This window comes from Cydia amplana, chromosome Z (assembly GCF_948474715.1).
Source record: "Cydia amplana chromosome Z, ilCydAmpl1.1, whole genome shotgun sequence".
In the NCBI taxonomy this organism is placed as follows: domain Eukaryota; kingdom Metazoa; phylum Arthropoda; class Insecta; order Lepidoptera; family Tortricidae; genus Cydia; species Cydia amplana.
In genome coordinates, this window is record NC_086096.1 from 28,098,208 (window position 1) to 28,125,145 (window position 26,938).

The 26,938-nt window shown below is 37.5% G+C and overlaps 1 protein-coding gene and 1 long non-coding RNA gene across 2 annotated transcripts in view; both read right to left on the reverse strand.

Moving 5' to 3' along the window:
* LOC134661441 (uncharacterized) overlaps positions 1–26,938 on the reverse strand; it is a 380,476-nt gene that overhangs the window by 67,843 nt on the left and 285,695 nt on the right. The gene's annotated exons all lie outside the window — the stretch shown is intronic.
* Positions 1–26,938, reverse strand: part of LOC134661422 (single Ig IL-1-related receptor-like) — a 45,568-nt gene that overhangs the window by 4,105 nt on the left and 14,525 nt on the right. Inside the window, exons 3-7 of the mRNA XM_063517504.1 lie at positions 9,266–9,447; positions 6,896–6,991; positions 6,584–6,692; positions 2,236–2,369; positions 390–572 (exon numbers count right to left, since the gene is read on the reverse strand). Coding sequence (XP_063373574.1) covers positions 390–572; positions 2,236–2,369; positions 6,584–6,692; positions 6,896–6,991; positions 9,266–9,447 — 704 coding nt within the window. The remainder of the gene's footprint in view (positions 1–389; positions 573–2,235; positions 2,370–6,583; positions 6,693–6,895; positions 6,992–9,265; positions 9,448–26,938) is intronic.

Genomic DNA, 26,938 nt, shown 5'->3' on the forward strand with positions numbered 1-26,938 from the left:
GTACTTCTGTGGTCTCACCCGGAACTGAGCCATCAAGGAAGTGACAGTCATGTTTAAAGATAATGGATTTACATTTATTTTTCTGCGATAGAAAATTAGAAGGAGCTGGTTTCATACTATTTGGAAAGCTTTAGATAAATGAATAAGTAGATGAAGTACTCGGCCTTTTTGTAAGTCAACACTGGCCATGCCAATCTGACCCATGCTTACGTATTTGTTAAGGTGCAATAGGTAAAATCCTGGTTTTGCTGTAATCCTTTAAAAAGGAAGGCAGTACTGTAGATTTTCGTTGACATAATAGGAATGCCGTTTTAAGTGACTAGCAAACGAGGTACTCTTATCATGGTATAGGTAAACAATCACATGAAAAAAATTGGTATAAGAATGACCTCGCGCTCTCTGTGCCGGCGTGGTGGCTAGAGCGCGTGCGCGACGTGCTAGCAGCCGCAGGCGAGGCGTGCAGCGCCGGTGCAGCGCGGCCGCGGCCAGCGCCACGCACGCCAGCGCGCCGCCGCCCAGCGCCAGCGCGCGCCACGGCACCGACTCTACATGCCATAGCTCTTCCGGCGGCACTGCAACAATACTCATTGTAAGTATATCTACCTATATTATCTAGGCACATCTGAATGCATGGTATTATGATAGGTAACCAGTGTATGCAACGAACTTTAACGAATACGAATAGTAGCTCTCTATGATTAAGGTACAAACTTATCTAACTTTGCAGTAGTCCTATAACACCTATGGTATTAACCAACTGCATTGTCATCAAAGAAGTATATATATACTTACAGTTGTACAGTTTTCGGATTTTTTCTTTACTTGTGCTACTTAGCGCTACCCCACATCTAGCGTCTTTCGAGCGTCGGCGTCTCGTCGGCGTCTACAACTCTATGGCCCTGCTCGACGCAACGTCGACGCAACTGCGCAGCGACGTCATTTTCCATAGCGCTGACCGACGCCGACGCCCGAAAGACGCCAGATAGACCAAAGATTTCAAAAGTAAAGTCTTAGGGTCGTTCATATATCATTCCGACCGAATTCTGAATCGATTCGTGTACCTGGGTGGAATGCTACAATGCGATTGGTTGACGAGTTCGCATATTACATTTATTATTAATATAATACCACGCAATGAAATTGTGACTAGCTTTATTTTTTCATGAAAAAGAGCCTCTTTAGTTTTATTTTACCATTTCGACGTAAGTATAGGTAGGTATGTATAATTATCAAAAACGAAAACGCAATATCGGGATACTTAGTATGCTTCAGAGTAATAGTAAGCTTAAACATTTCGTTATGCCTTATACTTAGCTTAAATATTCGCACGGCCAATTTTCGAAATGTACAAGAAAATACATTCGCAATGCATTACAAATAACAATTAACGATTTTTTAACCCTCCATCAACCTCCCGAAATTAAAAAAAATTGTAGAGGCTTTCCGGTTCGCTGCAAAAAAAAAACTTTATATATTTAACTTTTTTTTTCTTATCAAGTTATCATCTAATATTTCGATTCCAATAGGTCTGTACGACGCTCGAGTAAGTACACATTTAGCATCGTCGGCTCCCCATCTAAAATGATTAATTCGCTGAATTGCTATACTTATAAACAAAATAATAAAATGAATATTATCGATCTAGCTTTCACTATACCTACCTACCCACTCCGCTTCCAGTATGTATATTCACTTCCATAATATAGGTACTAGGTACTTATTATTTAAGAGTTTAGACAGTACCTGCCTAGGTGTCCTAGGTAAATTTGTCTACACCGTGAGCCATTATAATAATACCTAACGTGCTTTTCTACTTAATAGTGGCAAACAAGAAAATATTATCTTACCTAGATTTTGGATGACAAAAACGAATAAATAATCACAAGTCACAACCATTTGATTCCTACTTCTAAATTTCTAATGTCGGAAAGAAGAAAACTGGCTTATGTCAGTTGGGAATATTATTTATGAGTTTTTTTAAACGTGTCAATCGATTCTACTTTCAGTGACATTCTAATGTTTGATTTCTACCCTTTGTCTGACGTACTAGTTAAACTTCGTTCGGTACCTAGTGCGTTCACCGCGATTAGATAAAAACGGCCCTTAAATTGCGCGTGACGCGTAAGTATAAAACGATATGTATTTGCTAAACGTACTTTTTTTTCTCAAGTGGGAAAACATCAAGATGAGATGCAACCGGTAAATGTGGATTATGCCTGAAGCAGTCGTGCTTACGGGGAGGGCTGACGACGACGAACGAGCGCACCGGCACGTTGTTGCTGTGCACGACGCACACGAACTTGCCGTAGTCGGCCGGCGACACGCGATCCACCATCAAGTACGATCCGTAGATGTTCGGCACGTCCTCCCTGATACAAACATACTTTATTTATATATGACAAAAATATACCTGCACGAGGAACCAGATAAAGTATTCTAAAAAATAAGTAATCATTAATTAAATCAATTAATTTTAATGTAGTACCTATTTTGTAAGTAGGTGCCTTATAACTCTTTATATCCTTACATGCTTGAAGAGCTCCTCATTCCGGGCGAAATAAATACGAAATCCTAATTCGTTCCAATAATACCTACTTGCATATTAATATTCCACTGAGTTACAACAATACCATACGTTTTCGTAACTCAGATGAAGTTGTTGTAGAACATACGATGAAATGGCGCGAATGTTGTACAGAATAGGGAACACTATCTAACCACCAAATTTTTATCAAAATCTAAGGAAAAATTAAATTAGACAACAAATAAAAAAAAGCCCTTAACTCAAATCAATCAAAATCTGGGGGCACGGCCGTGCCCCCGCCAAGACGACACAAAGGGCAAAAGGCAGTGCATAAGTATATTCATTATTCGTCGGCAAGGGTCGGAACCGGTTTTTGCTTCATACAAAAATATCGGTATTACTCGTATTACGTTCTTTTTCGTTCATTTATTTATTATTTCATTTTTAATGGGACAATCTAATAATACGAAGTTGTTACATAAATACAATCATGATTGAGTCATACGTAAGAAGCATACAATAATTAAAAATATTGGTCTATTTGGGGTTTTCATAAAAACCAAATCGTTGGATACAAAATCCGGTACTTCTCGCTTGCGCTGTTTATTAAAATGTATGTTTGCGCTATTGATTGCTTATTATGTCGCACGCACTCGCATAATTGTGATATACTTATATACCTATTATTGAAACGCGGCCGGGACTGACAAATGCAAATTGAGTCGATACTCGATACAAATTGTACTGTTTTCCTCACAGCATCGCATCCGCAGCGTTTATCTATATATATAAATGCACGTGTCCTGACTGATTGACTGACTGACTGACTGACTGACTGACTGACTCATCAACGCAGAGCCGAAACTACAAATGCGGGAAGGTTGAAATTTGCACACTAGGTTGAATTTATAAAGTGTACAAGAGCTAAGAAGCGATTTTGAAAAATTCAACCCCTAAGGGGGTTAAAAAGGGGATGAAAGGTTGTATGGGGTACAAGTTTTATTTTAAGCTAGGAATTTTAAACTTTGTAAAAATGTATTATATTAAAAAACAAGAAAACTAATTTCAGCGTTTTTGAAAATTCATCCCCCAAGGTGGTGAAAAAGGGGTTGAAAGTTTCTATGGAGATTAAATATTTTTGTGAGTGTGGGACTTGAAACTTTGTATATGGGGATATTATTATATGACAGGAAAAGTAATTTCAGCGTTTTTGAAAATTCATCCCCCAACAGGGTTAAAAAGGGGTTGAAAATTTGAATCCATTACAAATGCTTTGAAACTTCTTAGAAAGGCATAATAGCCGATTACAAAAAAAAGTAATTGCAACGTTTTTGGAAATTCAACCCCTAAGGGGGTTAAAAAGGGGATGAAAGTTCGTCATAGGGTGCAAAGTTTATTTTAATCTAGGAACTTGAAACTTTGCTAAACGCTATTAAATTAAAGTACAAGAAAACTAATTTCAGCGTTTTTGAAAATTCATCCCGTAAGGTGGTGGAAAAGGGGTTGAAAGTTTGTATGGATATCAAACATTTTTTCGAGCGCGGGACTTGAATCTTTTTATTTGGGGATATTATTAGAAGACAGGAAAAGTAATTTCAGCGTTTTGTAAAATTCATCCCCTAACAGGGTTAAAAAGGGGTTGAAAGTTCGTATAGGGTTCAGATTTTATTTTAATCTAGGAACTTGAAACTTTGCAAAACGCTATTAAATTAAAGTACAAGAAAACTAATTTCAGCGTTTTCGAAAATTCATCCCCCAAGGTGGTGAAAAAGGGGTTGAAAGTTTGTATGGAGCACTAATATTTTTGTGAGTGTGTGACTTTAAACTTTGTATATGGGTATATTATTATAAGACAGGAAAAGCAATTTCAGCGTTTTTGAAAATTCATCCCCTAACAGGGTTAAAAAGGGGTTGAAAGTTTGAATCCATTACAAATGCTTTGAAACTTCTTAGAAAGGCATAATAGCCGATTACAAAAAAAAGTAATTGCGACGTTTTAGGAAATTCAACCCCTAAGGGGTAAAAAAGGGGATGAAACTTTGTCTTGGGGTGCAAATTTTATTTTAAGCTAGGACTTTGAAACTTTGCAAAAAGGTGTTAAATTAAAAAACAAGAAAACTAATTTCAGTGTTTGTAAAAATTCATCCCCCCAGGTGGTGAAAAAGGGGTTGAAAGTTTGTATGGAGATCAAATATTATTGAGAGTGCGGGACTTGAGTCTTTGTATAAAGCCATATTATTAAAACTCAAGAAAAGTAATTTCAGCGTTTTTTAAAAATTCATCCCTTAAAAGGGTTAAAAAGGGGATGAAAGGTTGTATGGGGTTCAAGATTTATTTTAAGCTAGGAATTTGAAACTTTGTAAAAATGTATTATATTAAAAAATAAGAAAACTAATTTCAGCGTTTTCGAAAATTCATCCCCCAAGGTGGTGAAAAAGGGGTTGAAAGTTTGTATGGAGATCAAATATTTTTGTGAGTGTGTGACTTTAAACTTTGTATATGAGTATATTATTATAAGACAGGAAAAGTAATTTCAGCGTTTTTAAAAATTCATCCCCGAACAGGGTTAAAAAGGGGTTGAAATTTTGAATCCATTACAAATGCTTTAAAACTTTAGAAAGGCATAATAGCCGATTGCAAAAAAAAGGAATTGCGAATTTTAGGAACTTCAACCCCTAAGGGGGTAAAAAAGGGGATGAAACTTTGTCTTGGGGTGCAAATTTTATTTTAAGCTAGGACCTTGAAACTTCGCAAAAAGGTATTAAATTAAAAAACAACAAAACAAATTTCAGTGTTTTTAAAAATTCATCCCCCGAGGTGGTGAAAAAGGGATTGAAAATTTGTACGAAGATCAAATATTTTTTAGAGTGCGGGACTTGAATCTTTGTATAAAACCATATTATTAATTATCAAGAAAAGTAATATCAGCGTTTTCAAAAATTCATCCCTTAAAAGGGATATAAAGGGGTTGAAAGATTGTATAGGGTTTAAATTTTATTTTAAGCTACGAATTTGTAACTTCGTAAAAAGTTATTTCATTAAAAGAGAAGAAAACTAATGTTAGCGTTTTTCAAAATTCAACATTTAAGGTGGTGAAAAAGGGGTTGAAAATTTGTATGGAGGTCAATATTTTTTGTAAGTACGGGACTTGAATCTTTGTATAATGACATATTATTAGAATACGATAAAAGTAATTTCAGCGTTTTTAAAAATTCATCCCATAACAGGGTTAAAAAGGGGTTGAAAGATTGTATAGGTTATAATTTTATTTACAGCTAGGAACTTGAAGCTTCGTAAAAAGGTATTTTATTGAGAGAAAAGAAAACTAATTTCAGAGTCTTTGATAAGTCATCCCCCAAGGTGGTGAAGGGGGTCGAAAATTTGTATGGAACCCAAATATTTATTGGAGTGCGGGACTTGAATCGTTGTATAAAGGCATATTATTACAATACAAGAAAAGTAATCTCAGCGTTTTTAAAAATTCATCCCCTAAAAGTTTAAACAGGGGTTGAGAGTTGGTAGAGGGTTCAAATTTTATTTAAAGCTAGGAACTTCAAACTTCGTAAATAGGTAGTTAGGTAGTAGGTTTTATTAAAAAGTGGACTTGAAAATCTTCTGGGGGTTGAGAGAGATTATATCGAGATTATCGAGTACAATTTTATTCAGTTAGGGGCTTGAAACTTCGTAGCCAGGTTGTGAAAGACAAATCTTATGCGTTGTATAATAATTAACAAATGATTAACCGTCCCTACTGCTATCTTTTGCTGCATAATGTTCTAAGCTAATGTAGAATTTATAACCACCAATATACAAATCCACGCGTACGAAGTCGCGGGCAACAGCTAGTTGGGATATATTGGGATGTTTCCACTAATGAATGCTGTTATCTCTATTATTTAATAACTACACGTACTGTACATACTCCGTTTATGAGCATTTGATTGTGTTTTGTTGCTTTCATACTAAAAAAGTAACAACAGAGTAATTAAATTCGCTATGCTTAGTTTTTAATAATTGGCTATAACCTTATAGTTTAACAAAAATCGTTATCATACTTACCGAGATGTGTTTATTTCTTTTTGAGTGGGCAGCAAGTCCCCTTCGGTCCCATTCGGCCAAACTCTCTTCCATTTCAAATCGCTGACTGCATCGGCCAGATGAGTCCTTTCTGTGAGTGAAATTTTTTGTAAGTACATACCAATATTTCTATAAATAAGTAGGTACCTAATGGTAGTAGTTAATCGCAGACATTGTTTTCGTGGGCTTTTAACGATGTTTTTACTGAAATGGGCGATGAATTTCGTAAGTAAATTCTATACAAAATCTTGCATAGTACTTATCCAACCAAGTGCTGAAAACGGGGTGACTTACCAACCAGAGCTTCACAGAACAGGCGAAGAGGTGCGCCCTCTTCAACCGACTGATCTTGGCTCACATACATTGTTCTTGGAGCATTAGTAACTTTACCTATGGATGAAAACAAAACATTATATGTCTTAAATACGCAACGGATTACTCAGGCTTTACTAAGAAATAGCAATTTTTGTAAAAATATAATATGTAGATATGCATTTGTGAAGGCGAACATTTATTTCCATTGGATCTACTTCCAAGCAATTGTTTTCAATAAGTAATGAATGCAGGTTATTCAACGTATTGATAGGCGAACACTCACTCCAATAAACGTCAACGACATTATGACTATGATTTAAAGAAATCTAATGAGGTGACACCTACATAAGTAATTATAAACAGAAGAGATCTGAGTCATAAGAAATTCCTGTCATTTACGAAGTCAACGGATTGGATTCTTGTTAGAGGAAAGGGGACGGCCGCTTCTCCATACAAACGTAGTCCCCATTTTCCTCTTTGGATACTGACATTATGGAAAATATTTTTTCAATCATTTGATGTAGGTATATTAACCATAGCTATGCCGTTTAGACGACAACGGTTTCACTCACTTGAATTTTTAGTCGCTATCCATATCCATAGCGAGTTACCATACCATAGAGTTGTCGTCTAAACAGTTTAAAATATGTCTCACGAAAGTTTAATATCGATCATAGCTATGCCCCTACGTTTGACTTGTTTCGCTTCTTAGAAAGTTTAATATCGATCCTAGCTATGCCCCTACATTTGACTTTTTTCGCTTCTTTAACTGTATATCCAGAGAGAAAAATGAGGACTACGTTTGTATGAAAAGATGATTTCGCTCGGGTCCTCCACTTGTGTTGGATGGATGGATGGAGTTACCACTCTTTCTTTACTCACTTGTATATTTCTCTATGCCTATATGAACGTCTCTAAATGGAACCGACTTTTATTTTCCCCGTTTTCTTTTTACTAGTTTTAGCATAATACTTATAGGTGGGTATACTTACGGGTCGCTATGACAGTGATAAGGATAGCATGAAAAACAAAACAAAATACCTTTATAGGTAACTATCCATTTTACGAGCATTACTGGGACAAAATATTTATATCAAGTCATTGTTCATATCATATTATATTACACACGGAGTTTAGTTTGAGGCTTTCATATTTTTAGGGTTCCGTACCAAAAATGAACAAGAGGAAACTTTATGGTGCACTCTGTCCGTCTGTCCGTTCGTCTAATTAAATTAAAATTAACGTGGAATAGTCCTGAACAACGCTAACCCTAACATTTAAAGTATTATTTGTTTATTTTATTTTTATTAACTTTTATTATATCAATGTCTAGATACTAGATCAAAGGTGGGGTATATGTTTATGAAGGAAAATATGAAAAAAAGCGGCCAAGTGCGAGTCGGACTCGCCCATGAAGGGTTCCGTATTTAGGCGATTTATGACGTATAAAAAAACTACTTACTAGATCTCGTTCAAACCAATTTTCGGTGGAAGTTTACATGGTAATGTACATCATATATTTTTTTTAGTTTTATCATTCTCTTATTTTAGAAGTTACAGGGGGGGGGGGGGGACACACATTTTACCACTTTGGAAGTGTCTCTCGCGCAAACTATTCAGTTTAGAAAAAAATGATATTAGAAACCTCAATATCATTTTTGAAGACCTATCCATAGATACCCCACACGTATGGGTTTGTTGAAAAAATTTTTTTGAGTTTCAGTTCGAAGTATGGGGAACCCCAAAAATTTATTGTTTTTTTTCTATTTCTGTGTGAAAATATTAATGCGGTTTACAGAATACATCTACTTACCAAGTTTCAACAGTATAGTTCTTATAGTTTCGGAGAAAAGTGGCTGTGACATACGGACGGACAGACAGACGGACAGACGGACAGACAGACAGACAGACATGACGAATCTATAAGGGTTCCGTTTTTTGCATTTGGCTACGGAACCCTAAAAATACCATTCATACTACTGGTCAAAAACCTTTCCAGCTTATAGTTACATGAAATAATTGAACATTTGTACAGAACCCTCGGTACGCGAGTTAAACGAACTCGCACTTGACCGGTTTTTTTTTTAAACTGGATGCGGTTGGACCTCAACCTCACAAGTGTAACGTATGCTGCCTTTGCAATGCTGTAGGTACTTACTGAAGATCTGGGCGATGAGATGGTCCTGCGTGTGGGTCTGGTTGGAGACGCGACAGACGTACTCGCCGGAGTCGGAGCGCGACGCGCGCCGCACGTACAGCGTCTAGTTGCCCGCCTCGGGGTACAGTATGAGGTTGGACAATCCCGCTGGCCATGGGTACCGTATGCTGTCTTTGCAATGCTGTACTTACTGAAGATCTGCAGGGCGATGAGATGGTCCTGCGTGTGGGTCTGGTTGGAGACGCGGCAGACGTACTCGCCGGAGTCGGAGCGCGACGCGCGCCGCACGTACAGCGTCTGGTTGCCGGCCTCGGGGTACAGGATGAGGTTGGACAACCCCGCCGGCCATGGGTACGGTATGCCGTCTTTGAACCTAAACCATAACGTTATGTTACAATATTATTTTTGGCAAAAATATGCATTAATAAAAATGACTAAAAGACATAGACAGGAATATAAAACTAAAACTAACTACAATTAAAATAACTAAAACTAAAAATTAAAAATACCTATCAAAACCCTCGGGAGGGTGCCCAATACACAGGCAGCGTTCTCGCGTTATATTTTGGTTTTATCCGATTTCGTTACGTAAAATTTCATAGGTCGTTAAAATTATTTCATATCAACAAATTACATCAACTGACAGGTTTCATACGCTCGATTGACTGTCTCATATTATATAAATACATATACTCTTTGTCACATACTGGATGGTGATCCTAAGGTTGATGGTATACTATATGGTTGACGGCAATTACACAAATGTCAAAAATGTAGAGGTTTGATTAAACATGAGGGATGGAGCTTCGGCGGGATTTGACGACGCATATAAGGAGAATTTTTACAAGCTGGTGTGGAAATAGTACATTACGATACAAGTGCGAAAAGTAGGAAATACGCAACGAGTGGCGATAACTTAAAACACAACCAAAAGGGAGTGTTTTATATGGACACGAATTGTGAGTTAGGTACCTATTCGCACGTGTTATACCACGTTGTACAGTAGGTACATAAACATACATAGCACTTTAAATTTTCGACATAGGCAAGGCATATAAAGTGCTAATTACGGATTACCGCACTAGTCCGGTAAAGTAGCACCATATGTACCGTATTTAGTAACTATATAGTCCGTTAATAAAACAAGAAAGAGAGCTATGAAGTCATCCTGTGAGCAGTTCTATTTACATTGTGGTCCGCCAGCCGCCGCCGTCTGCTTGGATCCCCGAAATGACGCGAACCGGTCTTTGACCCACATAACGAGGGCGCAGCGGACTGCACTGCCGGTGCCGCCATTCTTGCTAAACGTAAGTCGACTGGCTGAAGGGAATTCAAAGCGCAAAAGCACATAGCGAATACGGAGTATCTGGTTGATGAATTCTATTAATTTATTTTTTACTCAACGCAAATTAATCAAATTAATGTCAGGTTTTTAACTTCCTTCCTTATTATAGTTAATATCTGGGAGACCGAGCTTTGCTCGGAAAACACATTAAAACTCAAAAATGTGCGTTTTCCAGAGATAAGACTTAGCTAGATCGATTTTTCGCTCCCGAAAACCCCTATGGAAATGGCTCTAACGATTTCGATTAAATTTGCTATAAATTTCATCGAAATCGTTAGAGCCATTTCCGAGATCCTCAGAATATGTGCACATATACATATAAATAAATAAATATACAAGAATTGCTCTTTTAAAGGTATAATATTAGACCGCGCTATTGCGAATAAGTATCGCAATATTTAACGAAACCATACCTAAATATAACAACAATTCGTAATGAATAATGATATTAAACCTGATTTTTGAACCCGTTAACCACTTAACCGTTAACTTTGAAACTGTAGTTGCTGAGCCCTCATGTGGTCTTAATCTTAATACCTACTAAGTATAGGTACTTAAGACGAAAGGGGACCGAAATTCTGAATCAACAACACAAACTAGGGATAAGTGAAAACAGAAAAGCAAGCGTGAGTGCACATTGTTATTATCAACTAAAGAGATGTGGCCACGGCGCAGGCCCGCGCGCCGCGTCCCGGAACACCCAGGTGCGCTTCGCTGTTATGGGCAAAGAATCCCGCGATGCGGCTCAGGAACCCGCCATCGCCCAGTTCGCAGCGCCAGCCGACATCTGTAAAACCTGATTCTACGTATAATAACGGTTTTCCAATCTACATTTTTTCTCAACGGATTTGAAAGGTTGAGGCAAGTTGAGGGTAAAAGAAAGTATAGATGATCTATTAGTTACAAATCCACGACCGTCCACGTACGACGAATATAACCACTAGAACTATGTTTGTAATTAAATCGCTTTCAGTACGGATCAAACGAAGGCCAATGACGAGGACCTTAAGGTTACCTTAGCTTTTAAAAGCTACCGATTTGATTTACATACTTTCAGAGAAAATTAATTTATAAGTTGGCACGATCGAGGGTCAAAGCGGCGCAGGACATCTCCATGTGCCGCTGCGTAACGTGTTTTGACATTTTGCTGGGACATCAGTTGGCCGCGACCATGACCAGTGAAACCTGTGTCGAAACGTCGGTATATAAAGGTAATTGAATAAATTTCGCGTTAGACCCGTCTATAAATGTGAGTTAATGTGTTCAAAATGCGAAGGTTTTAAATATTATACTTAGTTTTTACTAATTATTCAAAATTAATTTTAGATAAAACTAGTTTTCACGGTATTCTACCGCTTTGCGGGCCTATAGGCATTATATTGTTTATAAAATCCAATGCCACGTGCTCATCTTCGAGAAATATACTTTCTCGTTCAATAGTTAACAACAATCTCAATATTTATTAAAAATGTCCACTAAGTAGGTATATAACTGCTGTTGCTAGGTTGCTACAGACAGTGCGAATAACAATACTCAATTGACATTCGTTGCTCGATCGCCGCCAATTGTTGGCACTATGTGAAATGGCAAGTGCAGAAGAATGTATTATAGGTATGTATACAATGCCTTATATTATAACCATGCGTTGCGATGCATACTAAATGTGAGCGAGGGACGCTGAGCGTCGTGAACATATGTGCTTACAATTCGGTATCTAGCAAAAATAATATACCTAACCACTAGAAACGTTCCGTGTTTCCATTAGGACATTTTTGCTAAATTGTTTATTATAGGTACCAAAGAACTCATATTCTTTGTATAGATGGGTACAACTACATAGAATGTATTAGGTCTCGTGCATTATAGCGAAGACGGAGCGCGTGTGTGTGTCCGCTCCGCACACTGCGCGGAGCCGGTCCGCGGTCAGATCTGAGGCATGGATATCTTCCCGCTAATCGGTCCATATATCGACAGCAACTGCAATTAGGCTTCCCAGAGCTACTAATTGCTGCGTGAGTAGTGTAATCATATGATTTACCATGTTAGTTATAGCCAACGACTTAGGTGTGAATTTAAATTTTTATCATTTTAATGTATACCTACATTTAAATAGTTTCTGTGTTTCAACTATATATTCTGTATATAGTTGATGGACGTCTAATGTTGTTACATTTATTGATAATATTTTGAAAATCTCAATACCTGAATGATGATTTATTGACGGCTTTCAGGGTTAGTAAATCAATGAAGCTCATAATTTTGAAAACAATCGCTCCGCTTATTTTTTGTTGTAGGTAAGTATCCCGAAAAGTGACAAAAGCACTCTTAAGTCTAAACATTGCTATTAATAGGCTATCGGAATAACGAATCCTCGAATCGAGTTAAAAATAAGTAGGGACTAAAAATACCATTCATGTTAAAAGAGTACATGACGAGACATTTCAGTGCGATACCTTATAGGTCCCCATGAAATTTTTTGTACAATATGACTATACCAGCATCGTTTAGCGTGCGTGAAATATGAAAAACGAGTGATACTTACTCAATAATACGTTCAGAATACGTCATGAGCTAGATTTTCTGTACGGCGATCAGGCAAGAAACTTGCATGTCAACTTACCTGGCTAGGTGGTTTTCCAATCGCTTATTGAGCTCTCGATTCGCGTAAACCAGTTTAAAGCCGGGGACACACTTATCCCACCGGGGAAACATACTTGTCATACGCAACGCAACGCATGACAAGTATGTTTCTAAGCATACAACTTTCAGGGTTCAGATTAATGCATTGCATACGTTGCGTACGTGGGATAAGTGTGTCCTGCCTTAAGTGTGCCATCGGCATCCATAACAATTACAGGTATTCGAAGATCATACTTTACTGTTTTATCTTTTATTTTACTTTATCGCCGAGGCGTGTAGTAGTTTCTCGAAGCAGAGAAAACGTTTGCATGTAGCCTTGAATTAGGATAATTCCCCTGCACCGCCCGCTAGAGACGACCACTTATTATAATGAACAATGACAGCACCGACAAAAAGCTCATGTAAATAAAATTGCACACACGGCATTATCATTATTAAATAACTAAAGAATAAGTACTTAATTGTACGGTTTATGGCTTAGTCTTACGTTTCAACAGATTTACATGTCATGTTAATTGCAAGTTGAGTATTTTCTTAGTTATTATCCTAGTAGTTTAGAGCATAAAGGTGCTTGTACACTATTTGGCTACGGCATTATATTTACTTAGTAGGTAATTCATTTCGTTTCGTTTGTGTTAAACATTATTTTAGATTCCAATACTTATTTATAGTTCCACGTTACGCTACGTATTTAGTAAATTAGTTATAAAATAGTGGAACAGTTTGTGGACGTGTGCTGGCTACACGGCGAGAATGCGTCACTGTCGCGGAGGTCTCGGAAAGATGATTAAATATTGGTTTTAAGTTTAAGTCGTGGGCGAGCGCACGCGGACACGGGCCTGTGTTGATATTCACGATGAGGACCATTACGACGTGCCCAGACACTGCAACTCGACTCGACGGTTCTCAAAATCGATTCCATCCCCACTATGTAATGCGACGGCACGGCATGGAGATGCGCTTTGTGATAAGTTTCAAACAAATGGACATGTCGTTTTGATATGCTCCGCACATTGATATCGGCGGTCGATGGCTCTTAGGATGATTTTGACTTAGGTACTGTAAGGTTAAATAAACGTTTTATTATTCTTGGTATTAAAATGGGCCGTAGCTTTAGCAAAACATCGGAATAGTTTAAAAATATTGTTATACTGCGAAATCGTTTTTTTTAATCAAATCAAATATGTATTTTATCTACTTTTTTTTTTCTCTTTATAAAATACATTTAATTTACACTTCAAAAATATAGGTAGTTAACTGATTAAACCTACAAATTATAAACTAAAATAAACCTAAGAATGAGTAAAAGTAACTTAACAAATAAAATATCACCCCTCACTCTGATTGTCTCCCGGATCAAATGTGCCAAAAATACTGGCCGCATTACCCCGCTGAATGGCCAGTGATATATGTTGGACAAGGAAAGAACCAGAGCGAGGGTCACAGCCCCTATCCGTTAAACGTCGCCCTATATCCTTAATAAAGGCTTTGGCCTCGGCACACCAAGGCCCCGCCGTCTCGACGGCAACCGGGACGAAATCGTACACTTGTTCAAGGTTCGCGTACTTGCTGTGCTTCAACCTAGCAGCACTTTCAGCCGCTGCACCTGCCTTGTTCACCGTGCGCGCGAGATGAGTGGGTGCAAAAGTACTCACACACGTGGCATCCCAAAGCAAGCTGCGGCCCTTCGCCCAAGGAACAAGTGTAAGACCATCCGGTCTCTTACCGTCCAAACGACTTAGGCCCTGGGGCTCCATGATACATGGGACGTTCGCCGACACCAAAGCTCGCCTTATTAACTCATTGATGGCACAGTGCCTAGGTATCCTACCCACACACCGTAAGCAGCTTAGCCCGTGGTGTCCATACGTCTCCACCATTACCCCGCACTTACACTGATGTGGCTCGCACACCCATTTTATCTACTTGCATAATTGTATTAAGTAGGTATGATGTGCTAGCTTCGAATTGCGATAAGTGGCAAGGTTTAGACTTCAAATGGTACGCTTGTACTGAATAAACAGGATAACCCTTTGACTTAAAACTTACGCACCGTAAAAATAACATACTTTTTGATTTCATTTTCCTTCAAATTGAGTTACTTAGGTTTCACTGTATTCACGAAGTCTATCGAGAGAAATACAGTAAAAATATTATTTCCTTCGCATTTGGGTACCTACCGTTCGTCATTCACTGTAAATACCCGGAAAACACACAGAAACTGTAACTACATCGGATGAAATATTTTTTTATAGCAATAAAAAATATTCGAATATACGTAACCTGAGCGGCCGAGCCGAATATTCGAATATCAAAACAGGTCGAATATTCGACATATTCGAATTGCAAGCCCTATGTATCGGGTTGCGTTGTCAATGAGGTTGTGGATCATAAGTATCTAATTACTCTAATTAGCTACCAAACGCCCAAGTGGTTTAATATTGTTAATGACTTAATGGTACTCTTGGAGTCGAGTCTGGGTAAGTATCGAGTTGCATTCGCCAAAGTCTGATATAGCTCGGCTCGGTAGTCTTCGGCATACTGACTGAATCATTCGAAGTTAGTAGGTATCGTTGCTTAGCGCTACTGGAATTCCGAGTATCCTCAGAAGAAGTAAGTATTACCCCTTTTATTCCTTGTAGCATTTGTGTTCTTAAACATTTGTAAATGCACTTCTACATCTAGTTGAGGAATTACTACATTGACTTGATATTGATTGGTATTAAGACAGTAATTTACATATTTTATAGACAACAATAAATACAACCGTGTGTTGACGCTTTTAAGATTTAACTTATTGGCACCGACTATAGATACATATATCAGTTGCCGGCGTTGCCGCGCATAAATATAAAAGGATAATATTTTATTTTAGGTACAGAAATTTACAAACTTATAAATAGGTAAATATAAAAAATAAGGGAATATGCTATTAGGCCATAGGTACCCGGCTAAATGTGCCTAGAACGCTGGAGTCCACCTGGCGTTTCCTCTTTGGACGGCTAGCGAAATACGCTGCATTAAATATGCGCCGGACCTGGGAGCCGATTTTTGAAATTCGACTGCTCGATTTCGTGTATTTCGTTCAGTAATATCTCCAATAGTAGGCATGTAAATTCTTCTAATAGAATTGAAAACGAGTGTCAATAGCACTAGATTCCCAATTTATATCGCTCGTATTTCAAAAATCAGCATTTCGCCGTTTTCCACCGATTTTCGAGTGACGAAATCGAGCGATCGAAATTCAAAAATTGGCCCCCTGGGGTCGCCGCTTTTCTCTCGTAGGCGTTGACCTAACTTTCTTATAAATTTTATACTTTTTGATTTCTATTCTTTAAAAAAAGGTATTATCGCACCCTAGAAGCGCTGGTGGCCTAGCGGTAAGAGCGTGCGACTTGCAATCCGGAAGTCGCGGGTTCGAACCCCGGCTCGTACCAATGAGTTTTTCGGAACTTATGTACGAAATATCATTTGATATTTACCAGTCGCTTTTCGGTGAAGGAAAACATCGTGAGGAAACCGGACTAATCCCAATACGGGCCTAGTTTACCCTCTGGGTTGAAAGGTCAGATGGCAGTCGCTTTCGTAAAACTAGTGCCCACGCCAATTACTGCGATTAGTTGCCAAGCGGACCCCAGGCTCCCATGAGCCGTGGCAAAATGCCGGGACAACGCGAGGAAGAAGAAGAAGATCGCACCCTGGCTGCTGTCATATGCACAAAATTACAACTAAAGTATAATAAAAGCATTTCAAAAACTTATTCTTATTTAAGTAATAAAGCCATCTAGTTTAAGATTTTCAAACCTTTTTTAAGGACACAAAATGCTTCACTTAGGGCCGATACAGACGGACTGCAATCCGACTGCAATTTGTATATGGGAACTGCACGCCACGTCGTCTGCGACGTCGGCGTGCAGTTCCCATATAAGTTGCAGTCCGTCTGTACCAGCCCTTATGCTTTAAATCTTTTGTGGTTAAGATAAGTGCAGTCAGTCATGTCCAGTTTTAGGTTTTGAAATTATAAACAGCAGTAACCGTGCTTAGTTTTCATACGCAAATATTTAAAATGAAAGAATAATATCTATATAGAGGTACGAGTATAATGTCTTCTACAGCATTTGTAATGGAGGATATCAGTTATTTCTTTATTTACTAGACTGTGGTATCATTAATCCGTTCATGACTTTGACAACGGCATTTAACAAATAACAAGGTAGCCATAAATATACAAAACCATCCAGCCATCCAACCATCTAGAACTTAATAAAAAACGCCATGCATGTCCCAACACCGATTAATGTTGAGCTCCTTTAGCTATAGATGTTCGTGTTCAGGTAGGGCGATGACGGCATTCGACATTCTTTTATTGCTCTACCTATTTGTTTTAGAGTTAGAGATTCATATGTTCAAAAATGGTTCAAAATAATACCATTATGCTTAGTTGGACCTGTAGTTCCCGATTTTTATATACGGATATAAAAACAAGCTACGTACTTACCTAAGTACCTACCTATTATGGTGATGTATGCTAAATGAAAATACAAAGGTACATATACCTATGTAATATGATGTATGTATATATATCGAAAGTATCTAACAGTTTGCAATAATAACACTTTAAACTGGGTACATTTGAAATCGCACGCCTACAACGAAGGTCCATTAAGAAAGTAGGTAGGAGTAGGAGTCTTAAAATAGGTAAACAGTACTCTAACTGCCTTTGTTGTTGTGCACGAGATAACATTTATCAAGGGAAAGGACAAGGGGTATAACTTAATAGCCTAGCTAATGGACTGATACTAGGTACTGAAGCGTATGAGGTATGAGTTACCATCGATCGACCTGATACCTAGGTATACCTATCTACAAGTCTGATAGGCATGGAAATTTATGGAATCCCAAATAACATAGCTTAATTTGTATTTTATGCTGAAGGATGAGTTGCAAGTCTTTTTTCTGTCCGGATTTCAAGAAATCCCTCGGGCACAACACAACGCCTGAACGCATTCTGGGTCCGCCGCCGAATTCCATACAAATTAGTTATAATCGTGATCGCATCATCCAATCCACGTTTCCCACGTTTTAACCACGACCACATATTATGGGTTCGGTTAGGTTTTGCCATAATGGGAGTCTTAATTTATCGTGTCAAGTTGGATCTCACTTGGACTCTCGTGTTAGCCCCTTGTCTTACTTTCCGGAGTCAAATAGGGCCCCTGACATCCTATCTTGTTCCATTAGCTTAGCACCCGTTCTACCTCGGACAGCGGACACGTTTGACACATTGATCGTTGACAAGACAAACAAGTCTTAGGTATTTTTCTAATCTATAGACGATGTTGACAAGCCACAGATTATTTAAGTTTCTCTTACTTCCACTCTAACTAAGATGCGGGCTTCATGGCTAAAGAAATAACTTCTTTCCGAATCATTTTTGGTTTTGATTCTTTTATTGTGCAAGCTGTGGTGGCCGAGTGGATATGATGTCCGACTTTCAATCTGGAGGTCGCGGTTTCAAATCCTGGCTCGTACCAATGAGTTTTTCGGAACTTATGTACGAAATATCATTTGATATTTACCACTAGCTTTTCGGTGAAGGAAAACATCGTGAGGAAACCTGCATACATCTGCGAAGAAATTCAAAGGTGTATGTGAAGTCCCCAATCCGCATTGGGCTAGCGTGGGGACTATAGCCCAAGCCCTCTCGCGCATGAGAGGAGGCCTGTGCCCAGAAGTGGGACGCATATAGGCTCACATTATTATTTTCATTATTATTGTGCAACTTCAAGTAAATCTGACAGATAGCATAAAATTAAAGTTCGCTACATTACGCTACATGAATTTGTTTATTTAAATGTTCTGTCACACTCCGTGCTTTCACTCACTTATGGCCCCGACAGACGACCAGCGCAGCGGGAAGCACCATGCTGAGTTTATATTCTATGTTATTAGTTGGCTTTTTCTACTGTTTTTCATTTACTTTTTGCATGTTTGCCACGAATAAATAGTTTCTATTTCTATAATTAGGTGATAATAGCCGGTCAAACTACTTTGTCAGTAGAAAATAGCGCTTAATTCAAATTTTCTAAGGGGTTTACCCATAGAAATGATTATATTTTTTCATCAGATTCCCAGAATTATCAAACCAATACCGAACTTACATCCTGCACGAGTGCAAGTAGTTTCGTTTTTTCCCCCCCTCAAATTCGTACCAAACCAAGAATGGAAATTTTCGTAAATCACTTAAATCAGATTGATTGTCATTTTAATATTAGTAAATTAAGCCGAGTGTAAAATACGAAACACGATCTAGAAAATCAGGAGTTATGGTCAGATTTCCATGCATGGTTTCAGGCATACTTATTTAATTGCTATATATTACGATATAAACTGACACGGCTGTTCATCATCGTCGTGTAATAACTTTCATTGTTCTCACAGCAGCCGGTTCATTGTAGCGAGTTGGGGCGAATGGAACATGGAGGAAGGGCAGCGGCGACGAACAAAGCACCTTCCTGGAACCGGCACAATACAGGTTCGCGGCGACGTGCGATACCTTAGCAGATACCGGCGCGGCGCGGCCAGGTACTTACCGCGCGCACGATCACCTTTTGTCAACCGCTCGGCCCACCGACCACATCGTGCTATGACCTGTACCGTACCTCTATAATTATATATATAACAGTAGGGCTATGATGGTCGACTGTATAAATGATATAGTTGTATAAATGATGATAAAACTGACATTTTATCCAGTTCTTATTGATTTGTCGTCTTTTCCACTTTTGACAGCGATAGTCGTTAAACGATTAACTGCATAACATGCTCGTTGGATAATATGTCACTTGTCTACTTTTCCAACTTAAACTTAGTTGATAAGTGGATAAGTTAAATGATATAAAAGTCACTTGTCTAGATTTATACATTTTTATAACATTCATACCGTTTTGTCCACTTTGACAGCGATAGATGGTAAATGGCTACGTTTGTTGGATAGTTAGACATATATAGTCCGTCAACCAAATCTTGTCAGTAGCAATGTAAAGCAAACTGAAGTAGGGCAACACTCAAAGAGCAGTATTGCGCTAAGAAAAGCAGCAATGTACATCGAACCAAAAGATTTTTTTTTTCCGCTGAGCGCGCCCTGCGTACGTCAATTCAAATTGTCACTCGCGGTTTATTGAAAAAAATTAAAACATGGACGGACAATTTAAAAGCGATGTTAAAACAATGTTAATCAAAATGATGAACAAATTTGAAGATATCAAAAACAACTCTCTATCGTAGTGCTTATATTCTATTTGTTCCCTATCTATGTCTTCTAAGTTTACTAAAATAAAATCATATCAAAATGCAGATAATTAGATAGTGCATATATTTGTTATTTACAATATAATATGCCACTTGATAATGTAAATTAGTGTACTGTTCTGGATGAATATGACATACCTGTGTATTTTTTTTGATTGGTATATATTGTACAATATACATATTAAAAATAAAACAACTGATATTTGGGTGTTTATTTAATTTAAAGGTAAATAAGATAAGGGTCACTTTTCGACTTGGTTGCGTTGTACACGTACATAAACCGCCATAGGTAAGTATTGTCTGAAGAGATACTACCTACTACGAACGCCTTATATTGGGCAAGATTTAATCCTGCAACAAACATGTATGGATTAGGTAGATATTGCGAAAGAACGGCGATATAATCAAGGCTCTTAATACTGTTTAAAAGGTTTACCTTTGTAAATAGTCACAACCGATTGCTGAAAATATTAGACATGTGGGCCTATGGGCGGTTTCCAGGACACAATTTATGGTCTTGTTGGATAGATTTAGGCATACGTTTTAATTTTATTTATGCCTTTTAACCCTAAAACAAAAAAACTGAACACAATCTTAAAAGTTCGAAAGAGTTCTTCCAGTACTTGTTTGTTTGTTTCAGTAATGTTTACCATCAACGAGCATGATTGTACATTGTAGGCCCCTTAGCTTTGCTTATTCTTATTTAATGTATTGGTATTTAATGGTGACAGCAGAAATATCTCTTGAAACAGAAACGATTCAGAATGAAAACCAAATGAAAACAAATAAGGTGACGGCTGTCATTCACGATCCACATTCCACAGATAAAACACAGATGACACGCGTTTTGGAATTATTTGAACACAGTGTTGCTAACCCGCGATTTTTCAAATTTGCCGCCTTTTACTACTGACAAGATTTGGTTGACGGACTTTAGTCGATTTTTGACGGCTAGCCTTTGATTAATTTATCGTGGTGCTCACTGGGCACGATAAGGACGATAAGGTGCTCTCATGGTATAGAAGTGGTGAAAAATACAATTTTTAGGGCTCACTCGTGCGTCTGTCTGTCCGTCTGTCACAGCCTATTTTCACGGAAACGACTAGACCAATTAAGTTGAAATTTAGTACACATATGTAAATTAGTGACCCCTCACCCAAAGACGGACATGGCTTCCTCGCGTTGTCCCGGAATTTTGCCACAGCTCATGGGAGCCTGGGCAGCTTGGCAGCTAATCCCAGGAACTGGCGTGGGCACTAGTTTTTACGAGAGCGACTGCCATCTGACCTTCCAACCCAGAGGGTAAACTAGGCCCGTATTGTGGGATTAGTCCGGTTTCCTCACGATGTTTTCCTTCTCCGAAAAGGGACTGGTAAATATCAAATGATATTTCGTACATAAGTTCCGAAAAACTCATTGGTACGAGCCGGGGTTTGAACCCGCGACCTCTGGATTACAAGTCGCACGCTCTTACCGCTAGGCTACCAGCGATTTTTTTAAGTACAATAAATAGGTTAGAAGTTATTTAAGAAAATAGCCAATAAATTACCCCCTCCCCCCCACCTTTATCTCCGAAATTACTGGGTCTAAAATTTTGGACTCGCACTTGGCCGGTATAGTTTTTTTTTTCAAATATAATATATACTATTTGAACTCCATTTGTAATTCATATAAGAATATCATTACATTATTTGTAGGGATGGCAAAGATATCATTTCTTCTTGGCAGCTGCTGCCATGTAAGAAAAGCATCAACAAAGAAAAATTCAACGACGTGCCATAAGGGATACATGGAACCCTTTTGATATGCCCAACGAGGAGTTTCGGCACATATATAGAGTGCTCAAAGACTTGGCACTCTATTTGTGTGCCGACCTAGACGCCGACCTCAAACTCAACATGGCGACGGATTGCCGGCACATCTTAAAGTACTTAATTAAAGATATAATGTAGCACTGAGGACGTCACTTTCTGAGAACGCCACTTTCTGAGGACGTCACATTTGGAGTTCGTCACTTTTTTAGCATAGGTACGATTTAACAGTATAAAATACCAGCACGAAAGATGTATGTAATGCCAGCAACCAGATTACCTGTTCGACATACGGTCGCTTTTGTATCCTACATACATACCAACACCAATCTCTGTTTGCCTTACGCCTGACTGGTAGAGAATTCCATTTGGCAAAACGTCCTATGTTTCGTGCAATAAAGTGAAAATAGAGAGATTAATAATAATAAAAAAACAATCTAATTATGTTTAAATCAGAGTATTTAATTCAGAATACTTAAAAACTACAAGCACCAAAACATTTAGCCACAGATTGGAGTTAGGCCGGAAACAGCTTCGATTCCATACACATAAGGGCGCGTGTACACTAGGGTGGAGCGAAATCCAAAATTCTTGAATATATAGTCCGTCAACCAAATCTTGTCAGTAGCAATGTAAAGCAAACTAAAGTAGGGCAACACTCAAAGAGCAGTATTGCGCTAAGAAAAGCAGCAATGTACATCGAACCAAAAGATTTTTTTTTCGCTGAGCGCGCCCTGCGTACGTCAATTCAAATTGTCACTCGCGGTTTATTGAAAAAATTTGGAAAAAATTTGAAACATGTACGGACAATTTAAAAGCGATGTTAAAACAATGTTAATCAAAATGATGAACAAATTAGAAGATATCAAAAACAACTCCCTATCGTAGTGCTTATATTCTCTTTGTTCCCTATCTGTCTTCTAAGTTTACTAAAATAAAATCATATCAAAATGCAGATAGTTAGATAGTGCATATATTTGTTATTTACAATATAATATGCCACTTGTTAATGTAAATTAGTGTACTCTTCTGGATGAAAATGACATACCTGTGTAATTTTTTTGATTGGTATATATTGTACAATATACATATTAAAAATAAAACAACTGATATTTGGGTGTTTATTTAATTTAAAGGTAAATAAGATAAGGGTCACTTTAGCTTACACTATAATTCAGGTCATTAATTGAAAAAATATAATGAAGTTACCAATGTTACCGGGCGGGTCACTTCAACCAAGCATAATACTCTGTAGTAATCTATTTCATCTTAAGCATAAAACAGATTTGTTTCAAAATGTGTAATTTAAGTTTTCAAACATATGGAATTACTCTAAGTCTTCTCTATGAAATATATAACTTAAATTAACTTACAACAAAGATTTTGAGGTATTAACTGTTTTTAGTTTACCTAAAGTAAAGTAATTTGTCTAATTTAAAAATTAAGTACCTTGGTACCTATTTTATTTCATGACTTTTATTGAACAAACAGGTATGTACAGCGACTTAAAACTTCTTTTAAATAGATACATCCCTACTTCAGCAAGTATAAACTAGGATTTCCCATAGGCAGTCCCATAGGTACAAATGTGCAGTAACGGAGTGCGTGAATCAAATCAGCCTACATAATCTATTTTCTTGATTAACATAATGACAACTTTTACAAGAATAACCTGTTCCATTGCTCTCAATATTTTTGTTACATTTTTAAATAATAAGTTTATTTTTCGACTTGGTTGCGTTGTACACGTACATAAACCGCCATAGGTAAGTATTGTCTGAAGAGATACTACCTACTACGAACGCCTTATATTGGGCAAGATTTAATCCTGCAACAAACATGTATGGATTAGGTAGATATTGCGAAAGAACGGCGATATAATCAAGGCTCTTAATACTGTTTAAAAGGTTTACCTTTGTAAATAGTCACAACTGATTGCTGTAAATATTAGACAATTTATGGTCTTGTTGGATAGATTTAGGCATACGTTTTAATTTTATTTATGCCTTTTAACCCTAAAACAAAAAAACTGAACATAATCTTAAAAGTTCGAAAGAGTTCTTCCAGTACTTGTCATAACCTCAATTTTTAGTAATGTTTACCATCAACGAGCATGATTGTACATTGTAGGCCCCTTAGCTTTGCTTATTCTTATTTAATGTATTGGTATTTAATGGTGACAGCAGAAATATCTCTTGAAACAGAAACGATTCAGAATGAAAACCAAATGAAAACAAATAAGGTGACGGCTGTCATTCACGATCCACATTCCACAGATAAAACACAGATGACACGCGTTTTGGAATTATTCGAACACAGTGTTGCTAACCCGCGATTTTTCAAATTTGCCGCCTTTTACTACTGACAAGATTTGGTTGACGGACTTTAGCAATGGAACCCCTCTAAAAGGATGTCTAATTTTTTATTATTTAAGGGAAAAATAATAAATAAAATATTGGTATATACTTTTAGCCCTCTACTATTCGATTATATATAGCAATATATGTATATTTTTAATAAATTTAATTTATGCTTATTTTTTTATAACAAGTTTTATTCATTAAATAACATCTTTTTGTTACAGATATACTCGATTCCTATACTTATTTTTGTTTATAACGTATATTTTGATGACATGGTAAAACCACGTAAATAGAGGTTTTATGGAAAAGTCCCTTTAACCCAGATATTGTGCACAAATTGCAGTTTACAACTTATTACAGAAACGTGAAAACTATTTTGAACGTGATAAGATAATAAAAATACTACTAGTAAAAGTAAATATATGCCTAACATACGTGTGAACATGACCCAAAAAGGGCGTAAGCGACGCCGAAGGGCAAAATTTGACGCTCATTTAAACATATAAGTAACCCATTTTTTGCAGTAAAATGATACTTTTCGTAATCAATAACACCGTTACTTTGGCAAAAGAACGTCTAAAAAAATAACTCATATAATTTTTTTACACTGTAGCAATTTCCTTGTTTTGCATGAAATTGCTGTTTAATATGAAAGTTTGAAATTTTATTATTTCATAAATATTTAAAAAAGGCACAAAATTTTGGTAATAACTTATTAAACGCTTATAAAGTATTATATAATTTCAATAAAATGTACACATATTAGTGAAATAGTATATTTAAATAATTGATGAGAATTTACCTTTATTAATTTCTTTAGCGGCTGGGTAGAGGGCTAAAAGTAGTGTTTATTTTGAAACTTGATATAATCACTATAATCTACATGACAAACTGCAACTTTTTGTACCGGTTCCACATTGATAATCAAATTTTTATTTTTCCCATACAACGACGCTCCACCCTAGTGTACACGGTGCTGCCTCCGCGCCGCCGCCGCTCCTTCGCGCTATGTACACGAGACGCGTAAAACCCGCGGCGGCGGCGCGGCAGCGGACTATACTTGTCTCGTGTACATAGCGCGAAGGTGCAGCGGCGGCGCAGCGGCGGCGCGGCGGCGGGCTTTACGCGTCTCGTGTACATAGCGCGAAGGTGCGGCGGCGGCGCGGCGGCGGCGCGGCGGCGGCGCGGAGGCGGCACCGTGTACACGCGCCCTAAATGTTTCGCACAGTAGGAACCATGATTTTATCATACGCCGCTGTGAAGGTATCACGGCAAGCTCGCTGACACCAGTTGAAGGTCATTCCAACATATTTACATTTAATTAAACGGACTGTCGCCCCTTTTGTGACAACATATTCTTCAGCATACCGCGTCTTCTGTCATGTCTCCATAAACTCTAACGTCTTTTTTATCTGCGTATAAAATCAGCTCTTGCAGTTTTTTTTTCAGACAATATTTCCTCTCGTGTCACCTGTGGAGAATAGGCGTCCAAGGATTTTTTCTTCATAGCGTTGCCGAATTTCAGAATATATGTTCAGCCATCAATCACTTCTGCGTATGGAGTGATCCATACTCTCATAGTTCTCATGTTCTGCATATATTTAATGCAATTTATTTGTTTGTTTTCTTCCTATAGGTATAGGTTACGCAATGAATTTTTAAATTAATATTACATTGTACTTTTAGCCTGACTGACAATGAAAATCTATCATGTCGCCGATTTGACACATAGATATAATATATTTAAAGATGAAGCCTAAGCCATCTGTCACCGTAGCCTCACACACACAGCCAAATGTTATGTACGATTAACAATGAGTAACCAGAGGCATGTGGCCATGTCGATAAAGTCATATCGATAAACTATACGGCCTTTTTTACAATTAAAATTTTACTTGAAAGGATTTTAACTACCTAAAATGAACAGATAAGTAACCATTATAGCATAACTCTATATACAGTGTGTAAATCCAAAACGGGCGATAAGTTAAACCAGATATATAGCTCAACCAAATCTTGTCAGTAAAAAAAAGCGCGAAATTCAAATTTTCTATGGGACGATATCCCTTCGCGCCTACATTTTTCAAATTTGCCGCCTTTTTCTACTGTCAAGATCTGGTTGACCAAGTATAGAATTTATCCTTGTAAACATTAATTTAGAAGTATTTTTAAGTTATTTTTAATTATGACCCCGTTATAATTATTTGAATTGTATAAAGGAGGCATGGAAAGCCATGGAGGCATGTATATAAAAGTTACATTAAAACCAAATAAAATATGTTTTTCGCAATAATTGAGTTTATTATTATTTTATAAAATATTAATTATCCATTAGCATTTCCAGGGTGTTTATTTTTAGTGAAGATATCGAAGCTTCAATTAATCGCTATTCCG